A 17,044-nucleotide genomic window follows, 5' to 3' on the forward strand; every position below is an offset into this window, starting at 1 on the left:
CACGGAGTCTATGTCCATTCATTATACAGTCTTTGAGTAAAGTACAACAATCACAAACAATCACAATTCAAATCAAAGTCACGGCAAAAAGCATCTATTGATTACCAAAATCTTTCGGTTGTGAAAAAACATTAAAAAAGACAACAACACTCCACTGTTAGCTAGCAGCTGCTTGCTGTAGCTGTAGGTTACTTTCAGCATATGAAGGTAATTTGCAATATAGGTTCTGGTCTTCAGACAGTCATCTTCGGCATTATCTGCATTTTCCTACATTTGGCGTCAGGATATCTTCGACCAAGTCTTTTCTGAAATAAACAAACTATGAACCTTTGCCACTGACTTCAACCACTTTCTCTAGCAATGACAGAGGTGAAGCTGCTACACCCAATGGAATGTCAGGCAATGGTTAAAGATGACAAACGTTGAGGCCAATTAGGGCAGGGCTTACGCAGGTGGCGAGACACACAGGGAGCTGAAATTCTGAGTGAAAGAGACATAAGTAAGTTTTAATATAAAACAGGAAGTGACTAAATGAAAAGAAACTGAGATAAAGACATGACTGTAGGGGACGTAACAAGGTGTGTTATAAGTGCTCCATGATGAGTTGTCCCACATTTTCAATTACAGAAACCAACCGATCAGGTCACAACAAGCAGCAAAGGCCAGCAGTCATCATCACTCATCCTGCTAGAAGAAGATGAATGTGACATTAGTTTTTCTTTGTAATTTGATTGATGATTCAATAGTCCTGTTTCAAAATATTCTAACAATTTAATGTCAGAATGTGTCACTAAACAACTTTCAGGGAAAAAAACTCCACATGATCAGAGGTTTTATCCCCACAATGCATACTGGTGTGGAAAATAACCATGCTTATATGTGTACTCTACAACATTTCCCATAAGTGTGAATATGTGAGTATCACATCTCCAAAATACAGTCTTCAGCCAGATTTGTTTTTAGATGAGCAGACAGTTTAATTTTGTAATATGCATGACGTTAAACTCCTTATCTGTCTGCTCATTTTGTTTCAGTGCAGATCACTGGAAAACCATGATAGGACTTCCTCCATTTACTTCATTTAAGGAATTCTGTGAGAGATTTGTGCTGCACAAAACTTCTACCACTGCAACTGGCATACACGTGCAACAAGTGGATACTTTCACCAGTATGTCAATTTAGGTCAAACTATGCCACTACAGTAATTTGCCATGGAACACTGATATCTTTAAACAACATTGTTGGAAATATAGATAACTTTTGAATAAGTTTTGCCTGCCACATTAGAGATAATTTGAAAAGCATGTCAGATGAAAAAAATCTACAATTTGTTCAAGAATATTCGTGTGTGCAGGTTTGGCTAAATCAACAACCAACTGAAATGCCTCACTTAAGAAGCAACAAAATAACCTGACTCCTGTATCGAGATAATGGTCCTAAAAGCTTTTTGTTGTGTGCCCATGAAAATTGTTCTGTTGACATCAGGACAGATGACAAGTAGTACACTGTAATAATACTGTAATCTCCTTCTAACAGTGATAGTAAAGATTAGCATATTTTGCATGACTCAAAAAGCATTTCTGTCTAAATGTTCATATTAATATTCACTCCATTATTCACTAGACTACAATTGAAACAAGTTGCACATGATGTTCAGAGAAGTGTACAAAAGAACATGCACTCTCGTCCAGAAATAATTATTGGATTTTTGAAATAAATTAAATCAGAACCTCACCCTGCCCTGATCTGGATGAACGAGCAAAAACAGATCAAGAGACCAAGACAACACAGGAGGCTCTGTGAACATGTGCAGTGGTAAATGTTAGCATTAACTGCCATCTAGTGGTTAGTATTGGCTTTAAATAAATCACAAAAATGACAAAAAAATTAATACAAATTCCTCTGTATGGACATTATGGAGAAAGACATCCTCAGTGCTTGAATTGATATATTTTGTTGATATATATTATTTTAAAGCATCAACATTATCAACCTTGTCAATGCTGACTTTTAGTTTTTCAGCATAATTCTACACATTTAAGTTTGTTAAGAAAACCTAAGTTTTTCTCTGTAAATAAAACTTTGTTCTTTTTAAGTATGTGATGAGAGGGAATTTGTAACACAAAATATGACAAGTTATAAACTTGACCATGTCAAATGGGTCCAGAACAACTGAGCAGCTACAGCTGTCTGTGTATATCATAATATATCAGTAATATGCAGTGGTGAACAAAGTACACAGCTTCATTACTTAAGTCAAAATATAGATCCATCTGGTCAAATATTACTCCAATACCAGTGAAAGTTGTTCAGTCAAATTATTACTTGAGTTAAAGTCCTGAAGTACTTGCTTTTAAAAATACTTAAGTATTCAAAGTACTTTTTAAAATATCTCAAAACATTGTATTTTCACAAAGCATGAGTGCAGTCAGGAATACATAGGAGTACATTCTGTTACATTATGTTTATCAGAGAAACCATTACTTGAGACCTCTAAAAACTATACCATGGAATAAAAACAGCAACTAAGATACTACACAGACAACTTAATTTGAAATGTTCATCTGGAATGAAACAAATGTTACGTAGCTCAACACGCTTTCTCAGGATGGACTGTGAATTTTTGTACGTTTGAGCAGAATGGGAAACAGGGTGAATATTTCAAACGATACGCATCATTCTTCATTTCAAAAACCTCTAACACTGGCTGAAGATATGACCATGATGGGTGCTCAGGTGGAGAATTATAGCCAACATTACCACCTCTAAATGAACTGCCTGATCTGAGGGAAATGTGCTCTGTGTTTACTCCACGTTCAACTGCGATACACAATTATGACTAAACCACTGAGACAAACAGAACTACACAAACACATTTTACTGTCTTAGGGATCAGATTTCAGAAAATAGAAGGAAATTTAGCTGACTTCAAAGCAAAAGTAGTGAGTAACTAGAGCAATGATAAAAATGTAGTGGAGTAAAAAGTACAATAATTGTCTTCTGAATGTAGTGGAGTAAAAGTAATAAGTCTCCCCAAAAAATAATACTCAAGTAAAGTACAGATACTAAAGTAAATTTACTTTTTTACTGTCCACCACTGGCAATATGTAGAATATGTTATTTGTGAGTACTAAATTGTATACATTTAAGCTTCTATCGGTAGAGTTAAAGCTCCTGTGAGGAACTTTCTGTGACTTTGGTGCCCCCCTGTGCACTAAGTGATCTTGCTTATTTTGTCCTGTACATGTGTAAATTATGTTATCTCCTCCTGCTTTCAACGAACAGTCAACTATTTCACTTAGGGATGACCACAATTAATCGATTATCGATTAATTGATTGCTAAGAAATTACTCGAAACACACATTTTTGTTATCAATTTTCCGGCACATGGAACAAACACCATGTGGTCGTATATTACACTCATCTATCAGGGAGGTGTTTTAAGTTTAAAGCATGTTTCGATGTGAATCAGTTAAAGGTGTTGCGCACAGCGGAGACGCTGAGCTGGCGGCTGCGGCTGTGCGTCAGGTCTCCTCCACGTGCGCTTTTTAAAAGAGGATCAATACAAAACTGCTGCCAACAACGGCACAGACACGAAGGTTGACAGCTTTAAACAGGATATTTCCCACCTTTGGATACAAAGGCAACAGACAGGTGGGAAATTCTGTATGCTACATTTACAGACCAGCAACATCAGATCCGTCTGGGCTTTTCTCCAGCGGGACTGATTATGACCCGGTTGCGCTCCTGGCTGACACCTGATTGAATACACATGTTTATTTTTCTCAATAAGAACGAGGAGACAGAAAACTGGACACTGTGAGTCTGAAGTACTTTTGTGTTAGTATTATGAGCCTTCACTGTATAAGATTATGTCCGCGGAGAATATTTTAATGAGCCTGATCGTTGATATTCTGCGTGTCAAACGTGTGCCCGTATTCAATCCCGTCAGTTATATGCATTCTGTTTCTGTAGAAAATATAATTTAGGGGGAAAACAACCTATTTGGCATTGTTTTTGATGTAAGAATAATAATGTTTTTTTTTTAATCAATTAATCGATAATTGATCGTTAACATTTCCAAAAATCGATCACGGAAAATACTTAAAATGTACATCCCTAATTTCACTCATTAAGAATATTTACTGCAGAAAAAGGGTTTTTCGTGACATGCTGTCCATTACCTCATCTGACACCTACCCTCTCACAGCGATTAGAGGCTTTAAAATAACAAAACAGAAATGATCAATACCTTTTCTAACAATCTTGTTTGCTTTTCTAGGTCATAAAGAAGCATCACTGTTCATTTCAGTTCATTTCATGACCACTAAAAAACTCCTCACAGGAGCTTTAAATAAACTGAATATTAGGAAACTAATTTCCTCTAATCACACAAGACTTCTGACTGTTAAAATGTTTCTCAAGAAAGTAAGGTTTTTCTTTGTCAATGTTGCATTCAGGAGTTCTCCCAAACGTCAAACTTCTGTGTGAAAGGACGGACTAACTTGGTAAAAAAAAAAAACAATGGTGGCAAAGTTACTATTTTTCACGTTCATGCAGTCGAATTATATTGCAATACGAAAATGAATATGCCTTTTTTCCCCTGATGTTTTTTAGTAATGATATGCAATACTTTTTCCATGCGCGTTTCAAAATTACGAGCAATGAAAAAGCCAGTTTCAGATTCACCCAGATGCACCTGAAGGCAGCAGCACAGAGAGGAGGACACTGGGAGCTACGCACCCAGCTAACAGCAGCTGAATGGACACCGATCACTCCCTGCCTGTGGGCAATTCAAGCACCAAAATGTCGGGGAAGAGTTTCCGAGTCAGCGACGGGGACTGGATTTGTCCTGATAAAAAGTAAGGGGTTTACATTTTTGAATGAATATCAAATCTTAGATCTAAATGGTTAATATTTGCTGAAGACGTTCGGCTAATGGTCGTGCTAACAGGCGACCACTAGGTTAGGCCTTGGATCTGGATCACACAAACGTTGACAAGACAAGTAACTTAACTAGCTCATTTCAACCCTGTACATTCATACATGCTTCATATGAATTATGACTTCAGGGAAAAGTGCATTGAGTTCTCGTTTGAAGGTGTTTGGTAATGTGCATGTCCGGACTAAGCTAGCTATAGTTAGCTTCTGTGTGTCAGGGTGAGTGTCCCCTCCCCACACTATCATGGGTGGTGTTTACTATGTAGGAGAAGCCAAGTCTTCCTGAGTGTAGAGTGTAACTTGGCTCGTCAGCACTATCATGTTGCAAATGAACAGCATAAAAACGTCGTGAAGTGACAGACATGCCAGCTGCAGGGGTCAGCAGACAGACAGGCCTGTTACAAATGAGTACTAACTACTACTGTAAGCCATTAAAGACTCCTGTGATACATCATATACATGTGCAATCCTCGATTTACAGTTCAATATCTCAACAACCATGTGCAATATTGAAATTTTTTCTGTAACATATTTTATTATGATAATCATCCTCTAAAATTTGCACTCTGGCTTAGGTTAATTCATTTATTTATATCTTAAAAGTACTTCTCTTTTTTGTAATTAGTATTTTATTGATATTTACTTGAGACATATCACATTTGGATGAAAAACAAATATATCTTTTTTTTTTTTTTTACATGAAACAATATATAAATAAAATAATACTAATATAAATGTACAGATAGATTAAAATAAACACATCTAACTTATAATAATTGAAACCAAAACCCACAATTAAAAAAAAAAAAAAGAAGAGAAAAACAGTAAAAAGAAAAAAAACAGAAAACAAAAACAAACATGATCCAATTTAATAGCAGCAGTACAATTCTATATAGCATGTGTGCCTTAGTTCAAGCTTAAACGTACTTCTATACCTTTCTTTGTACAGATGGTATATTTATTTAGAATTTTTAAGGTTAGTTTATAGGTTTCTATATTTATTGTCCTTACTGTCTTGTTGTTAAGGACCTGTGTTCCATTCACCATGTCAAATTCCTTACATGTGCGAGCTCACTTGGCAATAAATATTCTTGATTCTAGCTAACGGGGTGGCACATTAATAAACAATTATAATAATCAGTGTTGTTTTTTTGTACGCAGTTGATGCCTGAATGAATAAGAGGAATACTCTAGTTGTATGTATCTTATAATGTTTCTTTTGTATGTTTTTGCAGGTGTGGAAATGTGAACTTTGCTAGAAGAACTAGTTGTAACAGATGTGGGCGAGGTGAGTCCCCAGACTGGGAGTTAGTATATTTTGTAGAGGTGTAATAAAAACAGGAAAACAGAGGCTGTAATCATGTTGTTTTTTTCCCACAGAGAAAACCACAGAGGCAAAGATGATGAAAGCTGGAGGAACAGAGATTGGAAAAACTCTAGCTGAGAAAAGTAGAGGCCTCTTCAGTGCCAATGATTGGCAGTGTAAAACGTAAGCTTTTATTCTATGTATGCTGTAGTGTGTAAAGTTAACGCATTAGATGAGATATAGGCGGGGGAACATGTTTATCCCGTTTTAATTGAGTAACATTTTCATTCTAATATTTTGTTTTCTGTTTTTTTTTTTCCTACAGATGTGGTAATGTGAATTGGGCACGAAGGTCAGAGTGCAACATGTGTAACACACCAAAATATGCCAAGCTTGAAGAGAGAACAGGTATCCTTATTAATACCAAATCTTCCTATGTGTTTGTGTTTTTGGAACACTGGTTATTAATGTTTTTTCCTGTCTTGCCTTTCAGGTTATGGTGGTGGTTTCAATGAAAGGGAGAACGTAGAATACATTGAACGGGAGGAATCTGATGGGGAATATGATGAAGTGAGTCCTTCCTTTAAATTTCTCTTTTTGATAGTTGAAGCATAAAAGTTAACTGATTGCAAATCTCACTGTGTCCCAAAACTGCCAGAGCAAATTTGCTTTTTATTTAGTGCTTATTTCACTGATGAGAAATGTGTTCCCTTTCTGAATTTGAAGTTTGGAAGAAAAAAGAAGAAGTATCGTGGGAAGAAGAACAGCACATCCTCCTCAAAAGAACCTGAGAAGAAAGAAGTACCAAAAGCTGAAAAGGATCAGGAGGAGGACGAGGAGGAAGATGAAGAGGAGGAAGATGGTGACCTTTCCAAATACAAACTGGATGTAAGCCTGCTGACTGGAGCTTGAAAGTTAAAGATAATGTTCAGAATGCAATATTCATAAAATATGTCCTCTCCAGGATGATGATGAAGACGACGATGGAGACCTGTCAAAGTATGATCTGGATGCCAGTGAGGATGAAGATGCACCGGCGAAGAAAAAGGGCAGCCGTTCGGGTTCGTCACGTTCCCGCTCATCGTCACGCTCCTCCAGCTCCAGTTCTCGGTCGAGGTCCAGGTAAAAGGGTACAGGTCAAGGGTAACTCCGGGCAAAATGTCAGTATCAGCTCAATCTTCCTCTGATTCACTGAACAAAGTCAATAACATGCTCTGCTCTGCTGATTTGTTGTGTTGTCTCTTCTCAATCCCTTCCCCTCTGTCATGTTATAAACTTCATGTACAGACTGGTTGATGCATTTTCTTAGTATCTTTTGTGTTATTGATTTGATACGTACAAGACTTCAGATGGAAGAAATGCAACATTCATATTTTAGTTTGTAAATGCTCTCCATTTGCTCTTGTTGTCCACAAATGAACCTGCTAAATACTGTTGGAGTTCCTGCATACAGGTTTCAGTTGTCATTAGGGTTACTTAGGGTAGGGTCATCTTGTTGTTCATGCTATACAGTTAGTAAAGAATAATTTATTTAAGTACCTCCCCAGGTTCAAATGCTTTGAAGTATCATATCTACACTGTCATGAACCAACAACAAAATGCTGTTCCCAAATATTGGAAAGGTTCTGTTTTTGTCTTTCAGGTCCCGCTCTAGAAGCTCATCCAGCTCCAGATCTGGATCTCGCTCAAGGTCCCATTCCAGGTGAATGAGGTGACATGCACTCTCTCCCTAAGAGAGTGTATGTATTGAGCGGAAAGCTCCAGAACAGTCCTATTTCTCAGCTTAAATATAAGCACAGATTAAATAGTCCTTACTCGACCACAGTCCTGTTCTCTTAATCTGCAGATGGTAATCTTTTTAGGACATGTCATGGCAAACTCTGAGAGGGCTTTGATTGGTTTTATAACAGGATGTAGGGTTGTTCTGATTAGACTTGGAATAAGAAATAGAAACAACACTTTGAATACCTGAATTAAATTTGAACATCGCAGAGGCTTAAAGTCTGAGTTTGGGGTCTTTATCAAGTATCTCTTCAGTTGTGCTGGCTCAGCAACTTTCATTACATCTAAGAAGATCAGCCCTTCACCACTGAAAGGGTCAAATTTCATAGTGTAATGCTCAAAATCAGAGAAGCTTGATAAATACCCACACATGTGAGCCTTGGTCTTGACCTTACTGACCTCAGTGCTTGGTTTATCCCTCCAAAAGATCCAGCTCCAGGTCTGGCAAGGGCTCCTCTCCCCGGAAGAGGTCCCGCTCGCCTTCCTCCTCACCTGAGAGGGGAGAGAAACGCAGTCGCTCCAGGTCCTCATCTGGAGAGAGAAAGAGGAGGCGCTCTAGATCCCGTTCGTCCGAAAGGTTTGGGTTTCTGTGGAATACCACGTGGCACTGATTATTATTAGCCATCTGTCGCCTCGCTTATTGGAATTCAAGTCATGACTTTGTTATATTTTATCTTCCCTATAAATCTTATGACCTTGTACTTGTTATAAGTGAGCAATTGAATTGTTGAAGCTAAACCCGCTGACCTTGTTCTTCTTCCCGTGGTGTTTTTGTGATTTCAGGCGCCGCGGACAGTCCTCTGGATCCTCCCATTCTGGCTCCAGTTCAAAAAAGAAATAACCGTGTTACGGCCTTTAAAACAAGAAAAGGAACCTTAGTAAAAGTGCATGTTGTGTTTCAAGGAAAACAACCTCAATCTTTCAGTATAGTGTTCAACTCCATAAAAAAAGTCTTAGTTCCCACAAAAGATGACAGTGGCTACATTGCCCATTACTCACCGTTACTTGCTCCCATTTAAAACCACAAACACCCAATCCTTTACAAGTGTCTTTAACTACAGGTGTACATAAACATACATGTTTGATCCTGTAATATCAGATGTACTGAGCAGAGGCTGTATCCCAATTTAAACCCTCTTGCTGATATCTTCATGGCAGGATGTTCTACTCGTCTGACAGGAATGAGTGAGAAACGACAGAATTGTTTCTTCAATAAATGCTTCATTTTTTTTTAAACAAACGGCAAAAGTGCAAAGGCACCACTTAGTACCAGAAGTGTAGCAGTGGAATTTGGCCTATTTTTATTGTCTTGATAAATCTAACTTTTTTTGTCTGTTTTTTTCAAGGTAAGTATTTTACTTTTGATATTGCTTGTTTTAAGTAATCACCAGTTAGTTCAACATTTTGTCTTAAGGCTCAATTCCTTTTCTTTATGCAGTTGTCACCTTCTTCACCAAACAAATCAAGTACCTTTTTTGAACAGTTGATGAATTCACTAAATTGGAGACTTTAGTGCTCCACATTAGGTTATAGAAAATTAACATACAGTATGTCTAGATCTATGGTAGAACGAGATAAACAACCGAAATGTACAATGTAAATAAAATCCTGTCAACATTGTTTCTTGTTACTTTGTGTGTTTGTGTGTTAAGCCAAGACAATACTATGAAATCTCTATAGACATCTGGTACATTAAGCTTTAACTGATGTGTGAAATAATGGCTAGAGTAGATCTAATATTATTAGCAGGTTAACATAAAATGTGTACAAAGTTGAGCTGTTTACCCGTGAGAGCATTTTGCAACCAGATTTAAACACTCTTCTCTTTGCTCATCATATGGTTAAAACTACTCAGTAGAATACAAAGAGGAACACATTGTGATCACAGAAAACCTTGTCCACTATAAACGATAACTAAGTTAAATGATGTCGAGTGTAAGATTGATTGTGAATGCATGTATGTCTGGCATAAGACAAATACAACCTAAGACCATGTTATCTAGGCTATTCATGATTCGTTGTAGGATACTGAAATTGCATCTTTTCCTTTGTTTTTATGTCTTTTTTTCGTCTTGAGTTCTCATGATAAATTAACTTATCAGCATTATCAGAGGTCAAATCCAGTCTGACATCTTAAAAGTAGTCTATCTAATTTAAGGTCCTTTATAGGTAGAAATGATGGATGTGCTCATACGGCAGGCTTTGATGATGTAATTTTCATTTTGGTCAACAGGTGGCACTTGTCTCTACTAAGTGTAACAATCCTCGTTGAAAAGAGAAGTCAACAATAGTGTGGTGTGCTGAAATGTATAGTAACGGTACATAATACGGGTACATCCCATACTGTAGTTACCTTGCGGGCCAGTCACTAAATTTCACTGATCGCTTACAAAGTGGTTAACTTTAATGACGTTAGAATTACTTTTTAATTTTGTATAATATTGAATTAGAATTGGAATTGACTCTGGTAGGTATATCCATATAATAGAATGCACAAATGTGTTGCAGTATAAGCCGTTTCTATAAGATATGTGTTGCTCATTACTGAAAGTAGTAATGTGACCGTCAGATTAACACATCTGCCTGATTGTAGTTTACTTCAATGGTTTCATTAAAAAAAATAAAGCACGACTTATCTTTTTTTTTTCCAACAAAAACAAAGATAAGGGCTTTCGAGCGCAGAATGTCTCTATCCACTCTTCTTATTTGTTGAGCCCGCCTTTATGCTCTCCAATTCTGGTGATGATCTTCAGCATCTCGGCTCCTGCGGTTCTGAAAAATGTGCATCTGCGCTAGTGACACACCCCCTACTAAGAAAATGACTTATTTCAAAGTTGTAAAAATTGCATGTTGCAGTAAGCTTGTAAATCCACATGCTGCCTCAACAGTGTTCGCCCTCAGGACTCTCAGGTAGCCCCGCCTCCAGCGCGTAAAGGACCCCAACGCGCTTTTACGCACTGCATTCAGTTGAAGCAGTTTGTGGCACAAGAGGATGCTGGACACACACTCGGGTTACTTTCTGCATATTGGCTTATTCTGTCCTAAAGGATGACCACAGACGGTTGTGATTCTTTAGGGGACTTCCCAACCATAATTGGAGCGATGCTGGGCTCCAATATCTCCAAGTCATTGCGCGAGAGCAATGCCACCAAGAACTCCAGCTGTCGATCTGTATCAGTTGGTTTCCCCATAACCATGATGATCACTGGCATGGTAGGCAACACACTGGCTCTTATTCTGGTTTGCATCTCTTACAGAAAGAAGGAGAATAAAAGGAAAAAGTCTTTCCTGCTTTGCATTGGATCTCTAGCATTAGTTGACCTGTTTGGACAGCTTTTGACGAGTCCTATAGTGATATCAGTTTACAGAGCCGATCTGAAGTGGGAGCGTATCGACTCATCTGGACATTTGTGCGCCTTTTTCGGCGTGTGTATGACAACTTTTGGTCTGTGCGCCCTTTTCTTGGCCAGTGCCATGGCAATTGAAAGAGCTATGGCGATAACAAACCCTCACTGGTACTCCAATAACATGAAGACAAGTGTGACCAAGCAGACTTTGGCTGTCATATGGTGTCTTGTGTTGCTTTTTGCTCTGCTGCCCGTCGTAGGGGTCGGGAAATACACACTCCAGTGGCCGGGCACCTGGTGCTTCATAAGTACTGGAGACAGAGAAGTGCCTGGAAATATGTTTTTCGCCACCACTTTTGCCGTGCTTGGAATTTTCTCTTTGCTTGTAACGCTTTCCTGCAATGTGGTGACGATCCGGGGCTTACTTGTCCGCTGTAAAACCAAGTCTGGCACGTCTCAGTCAACAAAACAGTGGGAACGGCTCACCACGGAGACAGTCATTCAACTGTTGGGGATTATGTGCGTCCTGCTAATATGCTGGTCCCCACTGCTGGTATGTTTTCACAGGTGTATTCTACAACATTTCTGTTCCTCAGCACACAACCAAAAGTGACCATATGAAATTTTGTATAAAATGCAGAAATATGTCCAAATGTTTTCACAAGATGCTAAATTATTTTTTTCTAAACGTATCTTTCAGTAAAAGCCATTCATTTGATTAAGGGATCACTGTCATAATTCACAATGTAATTGGGTTCCTTAAACGGATTTTATTGTCCACCTGCCTTTCAAAAGCAGTTGCAGATCTATGGAGATGCTTCATATCCTGTTCTTCCAAAGCAATCTTTCAATTACTCAACCTTTATTACTTTATTTTCCTCTTTCTGACCCCCCACACTCACACATGAACAACACACAATGCTGCCATATGATTCCTTTGAAAAACGGCTGCCATTTTCCATTAAGGACAAATCTACTTAGCCAGGTCCTGTTTGGGGGGTCTGCTCAGCATGCTATGAGGTCATGGTTTGTCAATCATATATTTAATAGTCCTCCAAAGATAGAAACCACAGCAGTGTGGTAGCAGTGATGTCAGATGGTGAGCTGCTAGAGTGTAAACATTATGTTTTTCTTCTCATTGTTTGATACTGTAGTCTCTAAAGATTGTCTTGGTTTTACTCATGAAATATTACATTATACAGGAGACTAGGTATCAAAAACTATGATCTCTCAGCCACCAAACATAAATCACCACTGCTTGATTACTCTTTAGAACATATTTATGTCATCATACTCAAAGGAAACATAATAGTGGATGTCCTAGAGGTCTTGTTTCTTATTATGGAAATGTTGAATGGCTGATTTGGAAAAAACATGTCCTTGCTTCCTCCAGGTTCTGATGCTGAGGATGATCTCCACCCAGATTTCCTCCCATGAGTGTAATTCAACAGCATCGACCTCTAGCAACACGTCCGGCCGGGATGTGCACTTAGACTGTAACTTTTTCCTCACAGCAATCCGCTTGGCCTCCCTAAACCAGATTCTGGACCCGTGGGTGTATCTGCTCCTCAGGGAGATCCTCCTCCGCAAGTTCTGCCTGGTGGCTAATGCAGTGTCCAACTGCTCAGTAGACGATCAGAAGGGTACTCCTACTGCTTTAGATGCGCTTAACAAGCAAGACCAAGAGGAAAACAACCTTCATAAACCACAAAGCAGCTAAGGGAAGCTTGGACAGGAATTATTTTTTATCACAACTGACGCCAGGAAAGATGTAAAAAAAAAAAACGGATAGACTATCGGGATGGATTTATTGTGAAAAAAAATGGAGGTTAATTTTTCTCCAGTTCCTCCTCAGAAAGATGTGTTGCAATTGGAGATTAGAACAGGGACTGTTACACTGTTAAAACACAGCTGACTGTGGTGTGGGTGCTCTTGTTTTGCCTGGAACACATTCCATCCAAAGTCACCTAACCAGCATGCGGATGCATGACCATGTCATTTGGCTGCTGGGAGCTCTATCAGTGCTGGTCTCACTTTTAATAACAACATCTCCCAGACTCAAGAACTGAATATCGGTGAATCTTAACTGACTGTATATGGAAGTGTTGCATCTCCCTCTCTTCCTGTAGGATGTGAAACAACTTGAAGCCATAATCCAACTGAAGGACAAACTGTTTTTGAGAATGTCTGTAAATTAAATAGAAAAATGCAAATAGCTTCAAACTAATTTGTAAATATCTCAAACATGAAATGTTACCACTGTGCAGGAAGGATGGTATTTCAGAAACAAAATGTAATGCTGAACTGGAGCCAATTGTTGAGTGTAAGGTTATTTATTAATGTAAATAGTAATAAGAAGATGGTTGTTTTTGTGCACTGAATGCTTATGTCGTCAACTTGTAAGCGTACTGTAAGTGTTTGTTTATCAGCCAGTAGACAAGACCGCAAAATGTGAAGCGTTTATGTTGTTGCCACTGGTAAAAAAAAAGTGCAATTTGTCTTTCAGAATAACTTCTTAACCACTGTAATGAATGCAAAAGTGTGTATGAGAAACGGCAAAAGAGTTACAGGGTTTGAAATTATGAGTTAAGAGGTGACGGAGAGTCCTGATACTGTAGTTCCAGGACTCTAACTCTTACTGTTAATCCCAGGGACATGTCTAGACTTTTTTGACTGGGGTGGCCCAACTGAGGCACTGACTTTTAGCAATGGCACGAAGTATTACTACATGAATAGACTTTATTTACCTTTTTTGCCTACACTAATCATATCTGTTTGTCCAGTCATAAGTTTAAGTACTAAAAATTGCAAGAAAACTCTGGCACAGTCTAACTGTGAAAAAAACATGTATTGGCAACATTTTGCTACCTAAACAATCTAAAGTGCCAACAAAAGAAAACGTGCTACATAAAAATGAAAGGATAACTACTAGCAATATGTTGCAATACAGCCCAAATAGTCAATTTTGAAATAAGTGTTGCCTCTGATAAGGCAAACAGCCAATCATAGTTGAGGATTTTGGGTGGCCGAACAGGTGGGCACACCTGGCGACCTGCCTGGATACACCCCTGAGCACTTCTTACTTGTCTCTTTGGATTGGATGTATTCTTGTTCTTGAAGTACACACTGGTGAACAAAAAGTGTACCTAACATCACCAGCCAAGAGTTTCTGGAACGAGACCCTCTATTGGTGCACTCTTTTTGATCATTTTAATAAATGAGAGTAGAGAGAGATAGGTCTTCTCTTTTAGCACAAGGCTGATGAGCAGCAATGGAAGGATGAAAGTCCAGACTTCCTAAAACATATTTCCCCCAAAAAGAGAGAAAGATTATAAAAGCTTTTTTGGCACATTTGACGCTGCTTTTAAACTGCTTTGCCCAATGTGGCTTTACGGGCTACAAGCTTTTGTCAGTGTGAGGCAGTTCTTCGCTACACAAATTCAGGCTTTTATTTCTGTGATAATTGCTTCTGACATGTTGAATTGGAGTGCATATTGTATCACTTTGTCTTGCAAAAAAAAATCCCTGAAGCATTGATGCTACCTCTGGATAGAAGTAAATATTGATTCATTTTAATGTGTATAATTTCTCAGAGGTAGTATACAAAGAAGGTTTGCTTTAGTGCCAAATGATTGGATGTCATTGACCAAGAGTTCTGCTACTGGCAACAACAATTCATGCCTTTTACAATGTTGTACACTTCATTTTTAAAGCTATCTCCTTTGTAAATATATTTAAATATGTCCCACATCAAAGGCATTCAAAGACTTCTCAAGGATGGTGACATTTGCATTTCATTATTGGAGAATTGGTCACACCGACATCACCACTCTGCCTTCTCAGCACATCACCTAACACGATTATGTAGACTTACTGTATGTGCGCTCAGCCTTTGCCCGGTCTCCTCTTTGCCTTTCAAATGTGTGAAAAAAACAAACAAGCTGGGTGATAATTAAGAGACAGGAATAGCCCTGAAAGATGAAAAGCATTTTGTAAAAGCTGTTCTACCTTTTGTAGCCCGCTTTAACAGTTAACCTTGGCGGGTGAGTGACAACACAAGTTGTTAAAGAAAAGACACGCAACGTTTGTTTGAAAGTGTATCACACAGAGACCAATACCTTTGCATTAATGTTGATTATCCTTGCCAGCTATGAATCTGTAGAATGAAAATGTTTCCTTTTGTTACCTTGCTTAAGAACATAAAACACATTCCTCAACTAACAGGTTCGCTAATGTAAAAGCATCTCCTTGACATGAGATGAGTGTAATGAATACTTCTATAATTGAGTTGTGGCTCTGCGCAGTGATTTTTATCCAATGCATATGTTCACCTTGCACAGCAATTAATTTAAACAGCAACAGCAACATCTTGAGTTTAATCCATGCATTTAAAATTTTGATTGCATTCATTTGCATTGTGCAGTAGTACACAGGAGGGCTGATAATGCTCTCAGCCTCCACTTGGATGTGTGACATGTAATTATCTCTGCACAGTCCACAAGACTTTGATGCCTCCTGCTCTTCGGTAAAGAAAAAAAATACACAGGGGAATATCCGCCTAGAGCCAACATGCTCTACTTGCAGTTATACATTTTCCAGGGTGCTACATCCAACCCAATACACACACTGGGAGGTAAAATGGAAGAATAGCTATTCTGTCTTTTGCTAAGAGAAAATGTGATATGTTTATACCCTCCCAAGTGGATCCAGTAAAAGCCTACACATTGTTTACAGTGAGTGCTTCCTCTGATTCTGCATTAATGATAAATGAATGCCCATCAGAAACAGGCAAGCTACACAGTAATATGAGATGAATGTGTCTGCAAACTCCAGTGTATTGATCCACATGGTGCAATCTTCAAATGCGATAACAGTTTATGTTTGGCTTCATTAAAAGTTGTGGCAGAGTTTAATTTTCACTCTGCTGCAAACACGCTCCAACATATTAATCTCAAACTTGCATACAGGTCTCTTGTAGAAATGAAACTACAGATGTTATTGAAGCTTTGGCTGTCAGGACTCTGATGATGTTGTTTCTCACGTGCCTGAGTGGTAATTTGTGTGAAGGACTAACCATTTCAGCAGGCAGTTCCTGCACCAGCGTGGAAGGGAGTGTACAATTACATAATGATTCGAAAACAGGCTCTATGTGGTCTGGAGAGTCCTGTGCTGCCAGCTGGCTTCATCTCTTGCTCTCAAGTCACTAATGCTTGGAAGTGATTTACTGATTGCCTCAGGAGTTGCACAGTCACTTGATGGTTTGAGATTTCAAGACAAGGAGAGATTGTTGGATGAAATGTTTGTTCATTCAGTAATTTGCATATGTGCTCACAGTTTTAATACTTGTACTTTCATTTATACATATGCATTCAAATACAGCTTTAATTTTCATAAATAGTGAATAATTAAAGCTTGTTTTCAACATTGTTTTTCACTCAACTTCTCCAGTATGTAAGACTTTACCTTGTGACTCCCCCTAAAACCTATTGTGCCATCATAATAGATTTGTTTTCTTTAACCTATGGTAAACAGCATTCATTTATCTGAACCACTCACTGTGTTGACAATTGGTGGTGTCTATTCTGAATAGAACAAGAAAAAAATCACTTTCTCCTATCTGTGGTACCACAAACTCACAGACAGGCCCAGAAAGTTGACATGTTTTGT

General features: G+C 38.4%; 2 protein-coding genes across 2 annotated transcripts in view; both read left to right on the forward strand.

Annotated features, from left to right (window-relative positions):
- Positions 1-4,690: 4,690 nt before the first annotated feature.
- On the forward strand, positions 4,691-9,650 carry zranb2 (zinc finger, RAN-binding domain containing 2). The gene is made up of 10 exons (XM_034673181.1): positions 4,691-4,863; positions 6,178-6,230; positions 6,323-6,431; positions 6,574-6,656; positions 6,742-6,818; positions 6,975-7,136; positions 7,213-7,370; positions 7,891-7,950; positions 8,458-8,607; positions 8,814-9,650. Exons 1-10 carry the CDS (start codon positions 4,763-4,765, stop codon positions 8,869-8,871), a joined length of 1,011 nt encoding a protein of 336 aa, XP_034529072.1. The 5' UTR covers positions 4,691-4,762; the 3' UTR covers positions 8,872-9,650.
- A 1,339-nt stretch (positions 9,651-10,989) lies between these two features.
- ptger3 (prostaglandin E receptor 3 (subtype EP3)) overlaps positions 10,990-17,044 on the forward strand; it is a 7,154-nt gene continuing 1,099 nt past the window's right edge. The window contains exons 1-2 of the mRNA XM_034701803.1: positions 10,990-11,930; positions 12,771-17,044. The exon at positions 12,771-17,044 is cut by the window's right edge and continues 1,099 nt beyond it. Coding sequence (XP_034557694.1) covers positions 11,079-11,930; positions 12,771-13,097 — 1,179 coding nt within the window. The 5' untranslated portion in view covers positions 10,990-11,078 and the 3' untranslated portion in view covers positions 13,098-17,044. The remainder of the gene's footprint in view (positions 11,931-12,770) is intronic.

This window comes from Notolabrus celidotus, chromosome 2 (assembly GCF_009762535.1).
Source record: "Notolabrus celidotus isolate fNotCel1 chromosome 2, fNotCel1.pri, whole genome shotgun sequence".
NCBI classification, from domain to species: Eukaryota; Metazoa; Chordata; class Actinopteri; order Labriformes; family Labridae; genus Notolabrus; species Notolabrus celidotus.